Here is a 14,981-nt window from a genome sequence, read left to right as displayed (position 1 = left end):
CTGAAAAATACTCACTTTAAAAATAAATTCAGTTTTCATTACTAAAAAAAGGGAAAAAGAATTTATCACTTTAATTGTTTGCATAATATTAGTAACACTTGTGAATAGAAAGAAGTGTATACTTTCCGTGCCACAGCTGTAAGTTTGTGCAGTAGATCTTTAGATGGAAATATGTGTTGTTGGATTTCAAAAATTATGTAAAGAGGCTGTTTGGCAACAGTAGAATGTAGGAGTCATCTCTTTTTTTTTTTTTTGTCAGGCAAATAGTGCACCTTATATTGAATGGTTTTTGGCAAAGAAATGTCTGGTGCCAACCAAAATCTTAATTTACAGAATGGCTGAATTATGAGGGTAGCTGATACTCAAAACTATCAAAAGAAGGCTGATTAGATAACTTTTCAAATCCCTTTCCAACTTTATGGCCTTTTAAATAAATATCTGTGGCATATTTCAGTAATCGCTTTCTAGGGATTCAGAACTTTTGTAGACTTTTCAGAAGTATTGGTCATCTATATAATACAGCTCTTCAAAATAGCTAAGTGCTAGATGGAAACAAATATTATCATGTTCCTGAAAGTCTATATTTAATGGCACGCATTAGTTAGGCACTGGGTTGTAAGTTTAGTGGACTTCAGATGTATGTGTCTTGTACCTCTATACATTGGCAGCTTTTATTTACGAATGGAATAAAATTGAATTCCTCTTGATTTAATCTAATCTTTGTTATTGGTTAAGATATATTTTATGAAAGGGAGTGCTCTCTTTTTTTCTTTTTCTTCTTTCCAGCACTTTTCTCTAAAGTATCCCAAAGTAGATATTTTCAGAGATGCATCACTAGAGGAGTTTCAGAACGTCTTTCTACATCGTACCAAGTGTTTCTCCAGCCATTTCTCAAAAGGCAAAACACTTCTTAGAATGATTTTGTTTTGTCTTGGAATATTTTTTAAGTATCTAAGAACTGTGTTGGCTACTTTGTAGGTAAAATAGAATCCTTTTTACAAGATTTTTTTTTTTGGTCATAATTGTTGAGCAATGGAGTACAAAAGTCAATACATGTGTTTCTAGATATTGGGTAAATGTATTGGGTCAAATATTCTGTTCTGCCATTTAAGCAGACAAATCTCAATGCAGAAACATAGATGAAAAGTGTGGTAGATGTGGTGTGGTTCATAGAATAAATGTGGTTTGCAGTTTTGCAGTCCATATAAGAACAATATGCAAGCTTTAGAAATATATGTTTTCAGAGGATTTGAATGACAAAATAGTAGTTATTCCAAATACTTGCTTGAAAACTTTTATCCTTTTTTTGTTTAGTATATTCAAGCTGAAAAATCTGTTCTATGGTTTGTAGTGATTGCCACATTTGTGTTTTCACTATAGTACATATTTTACTTAAGATTGATTTTCAGGTGATTATTACTTCATAAGTGCCATATTTTTTATGGACATAAAATCATGTTAATATTTCTCAGGAAACTCAGATAAGCCTGTGTGATGTCAGTAATGCCAAATGCTTCATGTCTTAAAAATGTAGTAAGTCTATTTTGACTATGTATAAACTACACTTTATATCTCACAGTTCTTGATGTCTTGCTGTTCCCTTTTGTATCACTTTCCCTGTTCTTCAAAGAGCAGAGACTGTCAAAACTAATAGGGGATGAGTCAGTTTCTCTCATGTTTTCAGTACAGGAATGCTAGTTGACTTGTGAAGCTACTTCAAAAAGTGTATGAAGTCAGGAGAACTGCTTAGAGAAAGCAGTAAGTCTCTTTTCTATTTGCTTTCAGGTGCAGATCGAGATATCTTACTGTCTTCCATTCTTCACAGGGTTACACATCGTTCTGGAATGATTGCATCTCCTCAGGATTGCGTGGCTGTATGTTAATTGAATTGGCATTGCGAGGGCGTCTTCAGCTAGAGGCTTGTGGAATGAGGCGTAAAAGTCTATTAACAAGAAAGGTAAGTGGAGGAAAATGGTCACATTTACTTTTGTGTCATGCTCCAGGCAATGCAGTAGTGATAAATTACAACTGGTTGTAAGAAGACTTTTTTTGTTCTTTACATGGGGATAGGGATTCTGAATAGTGACCTAAGTTAGGTGCACAAAGTGTTTAAACAGGGAGCTCGAAGTTCCTTGGAAGATCTTTTGTACTTGCTCTCTGCTTCTGTTTGTTCTCTTGATGTGTTCCTGCTGCTGTTGGGAACCTTGCACAAACAGTTGGCCATGGCTCTGGCCACGGTGCGGTGGCGGCAGTTACTGCTGAGAGCCAGTAGCAGCAGTTGTAATCCGCTGAAGGAACTGGCTTTTGCAATGTTGGTCAGATGTCAGCCGAGGCTGAAATGAGTGGCTAACTGACAGCCTGCCAGATCTATCCGGCAAACCACCAGTTTAATTCTGGTGTACACAGTGTTGCAGTTTGTGCTTTCAATGCATGGGAAGGAAACAATCCTTGTACCTTGGGCCCCTGAGAACACCAAACTGTACCTTGGGCCCCTGAGAACACCAAACTGTACCTTGGGCCCCTGAGAACACCAAACTGTACCTTGGGCCCCTGAGAACACCAAACTGTACCTTGGGCCCCTGAGAACACCAAACTGTGTCTAGTTTAAGCATGTGACTGGTGTGTTTAAACTTGTTGTACTTGCTGACCTTTAAGATGGGCAAATATTTAAGGTCCTTTATTGAATTAGGCTGAAGATTTGAGGCCTTAATTTATTACTTTTGCCGCTGGATTTTTCCTTAGTACAAAATGTGCAAAGTCGCGCTGCTTGAAGAATTTTTACTTCATCGGCATTAGAGGGTACTTGTAAAATAAGCTTATTGAAAACATGGTCAAATGTTGTCTGTCCACCGCAAATAAATTCTCTTTATGGCACATTTCCCTGTCAATGTTATCTTTTGCTAAATTTTTTAAAGGAAAGCTTAAAAATTCCCCAAACTTCTTCCAGCTTCCTCCTTTTCTGAAGAATCGAACCTCTGTTCAGACAAACAGTTCCCACTCTTTTAGCTTCATTTAAGCATATTCAGCATTGATTAGTTCGCACAATTTTTTTTTTTTCTCCAGAGCTTTTGGCTCCTTAGGCATTCAGAAATGTTCTTTAGCAGTTATTTTCATTCTGTGCAAACCTTGTCAGCTCTGTCTACCTGAAATTTTAGCTATGGGGTTTTTTTAGGAATATGGAAAGATAACCTGTGCATATCTTCAGTAAAGAATACAAGTAAAATTATTGTCATCTTCTGTGGTCGTTTGTTTTGTGGGTGGTTTTTTTGTTTGTTTGGGGTTTTTTTTTTGGTAAATTTAATCACGTGGTTTTGGGAGTCGGCAGGTGTGTTTTGTTTCTTCTCCTTGCCCCCCTTTGTTTAAGGAGATCTAAAAGTTACACAGTATTAAAGGTTTTGTTCTTTCTGGTGTTGCAGGGCAATAGAGAGATTTCTTTTTGCAGGCAGGAGGGTTCTGTGAAAAAGGCTTTAATTTAAAATTCGCAGGAAGTTTGGTTTCTGCTTAAGTAATTTCTTGCAAATGAAATCCCTAACTGCTGATGTATATGAGGTTTCTTTCCCCCTGCACCACCTCTTTCAATTTAGAAAACATTCTCATGAATGACTTACGTTGTTTTGTACCTTATTTGAAGTTTTGCACTAACACCAAATTTCAGTCTTGTTTCTGTGTTGGCTAGATGTAAGTGTCTCAACTCTACCAAGTCTCCTCTTTGTCACCCTTTTGCAGACTTTGCTCCCCTTGGCCTCAACTTTCGCTGTGAATTAAATACTGTGCTTTGAGAGTGGAATGAGTTGTCTAGTTGCTTCCAAGGTTGTCACTCAGTGGCAGTACCATTTTCCATAGCTTCTGGTCTCAGGCTAGTCTTTCTTCCTCCTGCCCCCAGGTCCATCCTTGGATTTTGTAGGAATGTAAAACCTCCGTAAAACTCAAAGCTTTGATTTGTGAATCAAAACCCTGGATCTTCAAGCCATAGTCTGAAAGGAGGAGTTTAGGCTTCAGTCCCTTTAGCTTGTGTTGCAGCTGAGAAGGGTTGTCCCGTCTACGCAAAGAGGCTTATTGGAGTCTCTCTCTGCTTGTTAATATCATTTGTGCAGCCTGGACAGGTAACCCCCCCTGGCTGAAAAGTAATTCACTTCCTTGATCAGTTTAGTTTTTAGTTCAGTGACTTTCTTGATCTTGTCATCAGGTGGGGCACAAGTGAGACTGCTGGCACAAGCAATAAGGTGAGAACAAGAGAGGGTAGAACTAGTTCTTCAGGCAGTAGTATGGATTTATAACCAGCTAACTGTGGCCTTGGTGATACAGGTGACTTAAAAGATTGCTAGCTACAATGATTTCCACTTCAAGCCTTAAATCAGGTGGATCTTTGCTGATAATTTTTTGCCATTTCTAAGCCAGAACTTCAGAATGGATCAAGATGCATTAAATCCATGCTTGAATGCCATAGAGAGAGACAAATGAGACAGAAACTGGCTGACAAGGACTTGATGGACATTAGTGAAACTTTGAAAGTCAATATGACGTATTTTATGCTGCAACATCCTTAGAGATTTGACTTAAGAGTATGTAAACATTGCATCATTTTGGAGTTCTATCTATTGGTATCAATTTTGGAAACAAATAAATGAATGTTGAGGTTTATATACAAATAAAGTAACTTCTAAGACTAGTGGTTATCGAAGATAGAAAATGGTACTCTCTGCTGCCTTACAGCCTCAGAAAGCAAACCAAATCATTAGAGTTCTTAAAAACAAAAGAAATTCCAACAAGTCCTTGGCGGATTAACTGTAGTATTTTATAACTGACAATTCTGAGTGATTTATGCATGAGTGAATTTTCGTATTGAAAGTAAATAGTGAAGTTTACTTAAAAATCAACGCAAGCAGTGCTTAATCTTTAACAATGCAAAGCTGCATTGTGGAAAATGCAAATTAAATATTCTGTATAATTGAAATTTCCTCAGCAAGGAATACGAGGCAAATCTAGTACCTGATAAATCACTGAAAAATTGGAGTAAAGAAAGATTTTTTGCAATAAAGCTAAGAACCATCATCTCTGAAGAACCAGGGTCTTAGGATCTTTCTCTACCTTAGCTCCTCTGTTACAGAGAGGAAAAAAAATTCCCCCTTGTGAATGTTTCCTCTTCTGTGATGATTCAGTTCAAGATCCCCAACCCACTAGATTTCCCACTCTTCTTGTGCTGTTATGACTCTGAAGAGAGTTAGCCAGGAAGCATTCATCAATAAATCCTTCAGGAAAGAGCAGATCCATGAAGATAGGAGAGAGGTGGCTGGGCTTCCACTGTTCCCTGTCTCCATGTGCTGGGGAGGGGAAGTTAAATACCATGGAAGTGTGGACCAAAATACTTTTGTTTGAGGGGAAGGCTAATCAGAAGAATCTGTGCAGTGAATATTCAGTGGAGCAGGGAAGTGAGAAGAAACAGTGCTGTACGCCTGGCTGCAGAGAACAGTAAACTTGGAAACAAAATCACTGTGCATTGTGGCTTCACAAGAGCTTATGGAGTCCTGACTGAGTTGAGTGGGGGAGTCAATGCATCCCTACTGCTTTTTCTTCTAAATGCCTGTGTGTTTAGGCTTGTACTGTCATGGTGCATTATATTCAGGTTAACTTCTTAAACTTCTTTGCAGTGGTAGAAAAAAGTATCTTAACCCCAAATAGGCAAGGAAAGGTATTTTCTAAACTTCAAAAAACCCCTTACCTACTTATCTTAGCCTTAAAAGCATTTTTTATCTCTTCAGCGAGGTTGGTTTGGTTTTGGTTTTTTTAATAATAAAACACATCAAAAAGATGACTCCACATCTTACCTGTTAAAGTGAGATGGTGAGTAGTAGGTTACCAACTGCAGCAGGCTGGAGCGATCCAGTGTAACTAAGGCTACTGTGAAATGAATCATATGGGACACTTCAAAGAAACTAAAATACTGCTGGAATGTCAGTTTTAAAAATAAGTAAAGATAAATAAGTTGGGTGGTTTTAGGCTAATTATTAAAGGAATATCTGAAAGGTGGCTATTAATAGCCACAATCTAGCAGCTTAAAAACCCGCTTGAAGTATGTTCCTGCATAACTAAAGAACAGAAACTTCCAAAAATTTAGAATCTTGATATAAAACTGGAAGATATGTAATAACATTATATGTGGTTAATAGAGGTTTTGAGTGACGCTGTGGTGCAAGTTCATAAATCAGAAAGATAAATGTGCATTGTTGTATGTTTAGTTTCAAATAGGAATTGTCTAGATTAAAATGTAGTTGTGTTCGTAAAACCAAGTATCTGAGGTTTATGGTTGGAGTGATCTCCAGCTCCCAAAAATGGAGTTACTCAAATTCTTAAATTTTATTATGTTACTGTGAATGATTTTTTTTGTTGTTCTCCTGTGCTTGCTTGAGGGAAGAGCTCAAATAACTTCAGAAGTATTTAATAACAAACGTAAATGATACTGCATTTATTATTGCATATTAAGGTGTTTATTAGTACACACTTATTTTGCTTAATACATGTGTTTTAACTGTTAGTGAATGGAATGTAGTGTTGGTGGTCAATGCGTTCTTCAGAGCTGTAAAACTTACAGATGTTGCCTTGAACTATTTTTAGCCATGAATATATGGAAGAAGAAAAACAGTTTTCCTGCTTTTTCAGTTTGTAACTGATTTCTCAATTTCACATGGCCTAATTGTTTAACCGCAGTATTTTGAATAAATTGATGTGAAACAATAAAATAGACTGCCATCAGAGAGTAATTTAACACTGTAGTATATTTTGTTTTGGAGAGGAAGCGAAGGACTTGGCTGGGTTAGTGGATTATCTTCCTTCAAAAATTAGGTATTAAACATTTTATTAATACTACAGTTTCAGTCAATGAAGGTTAATTTAAGTTATAGATAACCGAAGACGTAATATAGCCTTGTAATTAAAATCCTATATAGCTTTTTAACAACTAGGTATTTTTTAAAGTTGCATATTCTTAGAGAAGGTTCCTTATTTTTTTAAATTTCCTTGGTTTTGATAACAGGTAGATTTTTCCAGTTTTTATTGGTGGATATTTATGGGATATGAATTAAGTCAAAATACTGACTGTATTTTATTCTATCCTAGGTGATTTGCAAGTCAGATGCTCCTACAGGGGATGTTCTGCTAGATGAAGCTCTGAAACACATAAAAGAGACCCAGCCTCCTGAAACAGTACAAAATTGGATTGAACTGCTTAGTGGTAAGCCTTGGACATAATGTATTTGCTTTTTTCCCCCCAATAAAGCCAATTATCTGGCATCACTAGAGATTATACTTTAAGGTTTTGGGGGAGAAAGTATGAAAAAAAGTTGATTAGTCCGTCCTCTAGGGTAGTCTCTTGTTGATTGTAGCCTTTAATCAAATGTAAGTAACTGTGGCTTTTGACTTAACCTAGTATGGAAAGGATCTATATGGAAGTGTCAGAGAACATCTCAACTCTGGAAGAGGTGCTTTCTGCTGACTGTGAAGTAAATCAGGATTGCACCCTGGAGATATAACTGCCTTTGTAATTGGAAATGAGGGTTAGAGGAAGTCTGAAGTATAGGTGTATGGATTCAGTATTCAGATCTTTCGATAAAGAAAAGAGATAAGGAGTTCACCACTCAGATGTAAAAATTGAGGATGGTTTGGCCATTAATCATAAAGAAACAATAAAGATTCAGGAGTTCTATTTTTCCATTAACTGGAGAAATGTAGTAAGTATTTTCAAATGCTAGGTACTTCTCATTGTTCAAAACAAAGTCTTCAAGATGAGTACTTTGCACACAGCTCTTCTGTAAAGCTAGTCAGTTGTTGCAAAAAAAATTGAATGTCAATTAGATTTCATCTTTACAATTGCAGTTAACATTTTTCATATACCTTGCCAACAGTTGTATCCTCAGGATGCATAAATTAAATTAATAATGACCATCTTTTAACATATAGTGCTTTTATTCTTTTGGTGGTGTTTTATTTCTGTAGCCAAAATTCATCACCAGGGTTTGTCTGTTTTTACAAAACACATAAAATGCAGCTTCCTTGGAGTAGATCAGAGCTGTACTTTAGTTGTGTAAATAGTGCAGGAAAAAACCCCACTGTTTTGTCAACAACACGGCTCTGGGAGGTAGGGGGTAATGAGACTTGAAGTTGTCTATCTAAGTATGTTACTTAAGTAAGAGCTTAAAAAATGAGCAAAATCTCTCCACCTTTCTCTGCCTTCTTACTCTTGTTATGTTCTTCCTGTTCATCCTGTACCACCTGAAACAGCCTTCCTTGCATATCAGTTCATACTCCTGTCCCTGCCATCCCTCCCCTCTTGCTCGTTGACTGTCAGGCAGAGGGGGGAGAGAGAACAAAGGCAGTCCTTGTCAGTAGGGGGCATGGCTGCTGCGTAGCCTTGTAGTTCAGTTCTTGCTCAGCTCTCCTTCACTTTTACAGCCTGCAAAAACAATTCATATTTCTTGTCCCAAATACATAATTTGTGCTGACATTTCACCTTCTCTCCCAGTGCAGTGCACATCAAGTTAGTACTGATTCAAAAAAGGTCAACTAATGAATAAACAATGTTGTAGGGTTTTTTGAGCTAAGCTAAGGTTTTCCTGACCCTGCTGAACTTTGGCTCTGGGAAGATAGTTATTGTCAGTGCTGTGGCTAAGACTTGGAGCAATCATTTTTACTTACATATGGTTATTAATTACTAGATCTTGAATGGCATTAGGGTTCTTTGCATTTCCCATGGTTTAGAGGACTGCCCTTTGAAGAAAAATATTTTGATGTTTTGTTTGGGGGTTTTTTTGATAAACTATTTTAGAATTTTGCCTGATCCTGGAAAATAGCTATTCTATCTGTAGTTATCAGCAATGCGAAGAATGCTGTGTGAAGTTACAGTATACATATGAGTTCAAAGCCATCATGGAAATATTTATATGGACGTGTAAAGTGATGTTTGCCAGGCTGATGTTGTTTATAAGATAGCCTCTAAGGAAAGCAAGTGTAGGGAATACAGAAGTTTGGATCAAAATGTCAGGTCTTCCTATAGGTGTAACAAACATCTGTTTTTGGACAAGCAAGTGTCTGTGTAATTGAGGAGATTGGTCACAAGGTGTCACCACAGTACTGATTTTTATTTCCATGTAGCCTTATCCACCTAACGAATGTAGAAAAATCTAGGAAATAGCCTTTGCCCTGTGAAACGCTGTAAGGAATACTTTGTGTGTGTGTGATAGTTTCATTCATGGTCAAGCTGGGGAGTCACATTCAGTGAGGTGTGGGACCTATAGGGACTTGCGTAGTTTGGGCCTGGGTGGGTTCTCTGCCTTTCACTATGTAGTTGGTCACCTCATTTGTTTACTTAACTTTGCTGTTACTTGGATACAGTGTATGTCATCGTCCATCACAGTGGCAGAAACCTTAGTCATCTGTGGGTTTTAGTATTATTATTGTTATTACTATTGTATGTTAACCATTGAATTTTTAAAAAGCTTTCTGATATAAAAACAAATTGATACAGAAATTCTCAATTACAGAAAATCGCCATCTCTGTAAGAAATACTTCATGCTGTTTCTTCTCTCACCCCTTAAAATGCATAGGCTCTTTTATATCAGGAGGGTATTTTAATATTTATGATAAATAAGTGGGCTGCACCTAAAATTTTTAGCTTCTTAAGTAAACTCTTAAGCAACGGTGGATTTCTCAGTGCTTAAAAATTTTGGCTTTATCAGTAGCTTTTGATGCTCATTTTGTGCTTTTTAAATTCCTTCCTTTATGCACACACAGTTATGATCTCTGAAGAGCCCAGTTCTCCTGCCTGAACAAAAAGCACTAGAAATAATTTTTATAGAAACATTAAAGCCCCTGCTCCTGTGTACATGCACACCCCCACACTGACACAGTGCATGGTCACTGTTTCACCTTACAGGGGCAGGAAGGGAGAGAAGAATGAAAACCTGAAGAAATAGAAATGCACAGGGTAGATGTGCATTAGCTTGCCTTTGTGGCAGAAAGAAAGGCAATGACACTTCTTCCAGTCTCTGAAAAGGTAAAAGGCTGGGAGCAGACAAATGCAAAAGATTGGAGGAGATGCTTATTTTTATTATTAAAAGTAAGCTCTTTCTTCATGACTGATTTGGTTTTTGTTTTTTTTCTTCAGTACAAGACTGCTTATTTGTCATATCCTTAATCAAGACATGGCTTAGCTAGCATTTTGTCCAAACTTTAAACGTACACTGAAGTTCCTCCAAGGAGGCTCTCATTCATGGTCTCTGTCTCTATGCCTATATCTGGGTAGGTCAGAGATCAGAGAAATGCTGACACGAGCACAGTGTCTTAGTGTAATAGTCAGCTATATGAATTTGACAGCTCATTCTGCATGACGGGGCCTGGGGGGGTAATCACTGTAGTAGCACAGCTTAAACTTTGCCTGACTGTTGGGTGTTTTGCTTGCTTTTTTAGGTGAAACATGGAACCCGCTGAAGTTGCACTACCAACTACGAAATGTCCGTGAACGGCTAGCTAAAAATCTAGTGGAAAAAGGTGTACTGACAACAGAGAAACAGAACTTCCTTCTTTTTGACATGACTACGCACCCTCTCACCAACAACAATATCAAACAACGCCTCATCAAGAAGGTTCAAGAAGCAGTTCTTGACAAATGGGTGAATGACCCTCACCGCATGGACAAGCGCTTGCTGGCACTTGTTTATTTAGCCCATGCTTCAGATGTTCTGGAGAACGCTTTTGCCCCCCTTTTGGATGAGCAGTATGATTTAGCCACAAAGAGAGTGCGGCAGCTTCTGGATTTAGACCCGGAGGTTGAATGTATGAAAGCCAACACGAATGAGGTTCTGTGGGCTGTTGTAGCAGCTTTCACAAAATAACTGCGTTCAGACTGAAGTGTTCTCTCTTCTTTCATGTAAACCAGTCGTTTCTCTTCTATTGACTATTCATGTTTTCTGTAATTTGTACCTTCTCACATGATGAATTGGCTCTTGTTTAATGGGAATTAAGTGGTGTATTCCCTCCTTCTCTGTGTATCTGTATACAGGATTCTGCTGGTACAAGAGACCTTCCTGTTTAAAAACAACAGAAAAAGGTTTTACTGCCATATTGGCATTCCATTTCCTATTCAGTTGGAGTTACCTGAAATACTTTGTTTAATCTATTTTTCATCTTATTGTTATTGAAGTGGTTTAACGTGGAAAGCACCTCAAGGAGGAAATGCACATGCAGTTGGACCACTAGTCTCAGCTGACACAGATGTGTGCATGCATCAATACTTCTGCAGTACAATTCCTAACAGACTAAAAAGGGCCTTTTTAAATCACCAAAGCTCCATGTTGAAGTGTCTGTCAGGACATTTTATACACAGATGTTGTTTCAATTTTATCTAACAAAATTACCTTAAAAGCAGAAATGGCATTAAGCAGCTTTGTCAATGGTTCCTGTAAAATGCCCCATAAATTTTAGTTTTTGTCCAAGTCTCTTGTGTACTTATATTTTCATTAGAATGATAGCTGAGTCATAAGGCTAGTATAGAAAGGTCCAATTGTTTCATAAACCAGTTTTGGGATGGGATACATTCCATTGTATTGTATATATAGTTCAAATTGTATATTAACAACTGCCCCATCTTAGTATTTTGCAAGATCTACTTAGTTGTACACCTGGTGCCCCTTATTTGCTGTCAGCCATTGCCATTTGTTGGAAAGAAAGACCTCCTGTAAAAAGCATGTATGTGAAAACTGTTTGTTTCCAGTGTCTACAGAGTTTGCCATCCAGGTAATCTCAGTCTATGCATTGCCTTTGATAATTAGTGTATGGAAAGAGACCACTTTCTATCACTGTTTGTACTCTTTTTTTTTCTGCCCCCACCCCCCGCTCCTGTATGGAAGAGGCTTGTGACCAGTACAATTATTGAGTGCAGTTTCTAGTTTTGTACACAAATTAATGTTTGTCTCTTAAACCTCATAATCTATTTTACACTTTAAAAACAAAAAGTCAGTCCTAGCAGGTGTTGCATGTAAACAGTTAGCAAGTAATGACTGCAGTTCAGATGATTAAGATTTCTGTAATGGGATGCTCTGCTATATTTTAATTTTTTATATACAATTATGCTGATTAGCACACTATTGTAAAAAAATTATATATAAAACTTTGGCTTTTTAAAATTTATTGCCTCTGCCACTGCTTGTTCTCTCCCACTGGTTTCACAGTGTAAATATTATGCATTGAAAAAATTAAGCATTGATTTATATATTTTTTCCTCGTAACAATACAGATTTATAGTGGGGCTTACAGGTGTTTAGAAACTTTTTTGGTTAATACTCAAAGCAAGAATACTAGATGGTGTGTAACTGTAGAGTTGAAATTCAAGGGATCCCTTAATCTGTATACTAGCTTTTTACCTACAGTAAATAAACTATGATCTTGAAAGTGCCTGAAACAGAGCAAGCATGTCATTTTTATTTTTTGTTGCTAATGAGAAAGGTTTTCTTGCTTAACTGAAAGCTTTAGTTAATATCCTTCTTATTAGAAAGGGAGAGTTTATATTAAGTAGATCAAACTGACCTAATCAGCGGTGTGGCTCAGATCTGCGGGATTCATGGCTGAGACAGACTGAGTTAGCTTGTAAGTGTGCAGCTGTGCCTGTTGTGGGTAGACCTCTTCTATCTTGAGCACAACTCTGCATCCTCATCTGTGACTGGACTTCCAATTTTGCACTTCATTTTCAGTCATTTAGATGCTTAAGTAGTTGACTTTAAAATACAACTTAAATTCATCGTACCTCTATAACCTTTTTTTAATAAAGGTTTTTAAAATATGGTCCTTAACATTTAATGGCACACTGTTCTTTCAGTTCTTAAATGCTGTTTCTTTAGAAAAATGAAATTAAAATTATACTGTAAGATATTGCAAACTCTGGTTTACAAATAAAAAGACAAACAGTGTTCTCTCAGTTGTAAGATGCTGTGTTTAAAGCTTTGAGGAGCTTGGGCATGAACTTTGGATGTTTTCTTTTAAATATTTCAAAACATGACTGTTTTAAGTAGAGGAAAAATGAAAGTTGCTGTGTTGCTCGTACATTTGACAGCTTATAGAATACTTTCTGTACTTGATAGTGATCTGTTTTCTCATTGTCTGTTGCTCTTTGAGAGGAGAGATGAGTAATTAGGTGGAAAGGTCAGAAAAATAGTGGAGTATTCAGGAGCAAGTTAAGTGCACAAAACTTCTAAAATGGCTTTGAATCTACTTGAAACATGCTTCAGACTGAAAGTATCTTTCATAGTCCCTTTTCTGTTCTCTTGTCTTCATTCTGTATTTTCTGTGTTCCTGCTGGTTTCATGTTGGGTTGTGGAGGATATTGGGGTTTTGTCACCCTTACAGCCAACATGGTTTAAAAAAGTGACCCTCTAATCCCCCCCCCGCCCCCGAAGGAGGATTTGGGGTTTTTTGTTTTGTTTTTTTCACATAGAAGATAACTGCCTACAGTATGTATTGGCTTTATTTTGCTTAAAGATAGAACCTCTGTCTGTGATGGGGAGAGTTTGTACTGGGTGTGTCAAAGAACTTTGATGTAAGTAATGAAGGTTTTGTGAAGAGCAAGAGTGTCTTTTGCTAGACCACCTGGTGTAAACCTGGATGTGTAGGGCAAATAGCTGAGCTTTTGGAGTCTTGAGTCCTGTGTTGTGCTTCAAAAAACCCAAAGCCTCGCGTGTGCTACCAGACCTTAGTCTAACAAGGAAGGTAAGTTTGGTAGGTTAACAGGAACTGATTTAGCTAACATCCTTGCCTTCGTTGCTATTTCAGGTTCTAATAAAATGGTTAAGCATGGGAGGCTGCTGTGTTCTGCTGAGATTCAGGTACCCTTCTTCCTGTTAGCTCCTACTGCAGCTCATGGAGACCTGGTTTTAAGACAGTTTTGTCTGCTCTGAGTCCTCAGCTCTCAATGGCTGCTATCCATAGCCTGAACTTGAATGTGTGCCTCAAGGAAGAATATGCATTATTCAGGGACACGTTCTTCTAAAACAAACTCTCAAGTTAATGTCAAAAACGGGATGTTGAAAGTTAGATCCCCAAGCTGTATATATAGAGTTTTACCATCCTTGAGATTTATATCATCCTCTCTTGTGTTTATAGAGATAATGTTGCAGTGCTCCTATACGGGATGCTACTGAAGTTTGTGTGCCATACATGATGCTTTCAAGGCAAAAGTTGCGTAAATTGGCTATGAAAGGCTGGTGACTGAGTGCTCATATGTTCATGCCCATTTCTCCTACAAAGCAAAGATATGTATTAACTAATGTGTTCTCTGTGAACTGGACTGAATCTGTACTGAAACAAAATAAAGCACCCTTTCAAGCTATGAGCTGCAAATGGTTACTGCGTATCACATGCATGCAATACCGAAAGGAATTTTTTTTCATTTACTAAGTAATTTCCAGTTTTTCCTGAGGCTCTGGTCTTCACCAGTTTGAGAAACAGAACTTTAAGATTTTCATCAAAGCTTCAGTTCTGCCTCAGCTGGGCTTCAGGCACTTCAGGTAGTCAAAGCCTGTTATGTCCTAGTTTCCCCTATTGTCTGTCTATCTTTCTATATGGAAGTGGATTTCCAACTTCAGAGAAGTACAGATTTCTTGAAAAAGCAACTCATTTATTCTGTGGTAATGCTTAATGTATACAGCAGTTTAGTTACTCAGGAAATGAGATGCTGTCAAGTGCTTTGTAAGTGCCAAATACAAACTGTGATTTCAGGTGTGTGTAGGAGGTGGCCTTCCTGGGTAGGAGGGGAGGATCTTTGGATGGGGAAGAAGCATGGTCAGATGGGCTGCCTGTGTTGATCTCTGAACAAGATCTGGAGTTTCCTCCCATTGGGTCTTGTTTTCTCCTGCCTACAAAGCAGCAGCACAGAGCCTGTGAAAAGTTGATGGTAGGAAATGCCTTCTGACTTGGGAGGAGAAAGAGCTGGTGTAGAAAC

General features: G+C 37.7%; 1 protein-coding gene across 1 annotated transcript in view; it reads left to right on the top strand.

Moving 5' to 3' along the window:
* Positions 1-14,369, top strand: part of GOLPH3 (golgi phosphoprotein 3) — a 33,352-nt gene extending 18,983 nt beyond the window's left edge. The window contains exons 2-4 of the mRNA XM_059833560.1: positions 1,826-1,957; positions 7,114-7,228; positions 10,460-14,369. Of these exons, the coding sequence (XP_059689543.1) occupies positions 1,826-1,957; positions 7,114-7,228; positions 10,460-10,884 (672 nt within the window). The 3' untranslated portion in view covers positions 10,885-14,369. The remainder of the gene's footprint in view (positions 1-1,825; positions 1,958-7,113; positions 7,229-10,459) is intronic.
* The last annotated feature ends 612 nt before the right edge of the window (positions 14,370-14,981 follow it).

This window comes from Gavia stellata, chromosome Z (genome assembly GCF_030936135.1).
Source record: "Gavia stellata isolate bGavSte3 chromosome Z, bGavSte3.hap2, whole genome shotgun sequence".
Lineage (NCBI taxonomy): Eukaryota > Metazoa > Chordata > Aves > Gaviiformes > Gaviidae > Gavia > Gavia stellata.
This window is presented reverse-complemented; position numbering and strand designations above follow the sequence as displayed.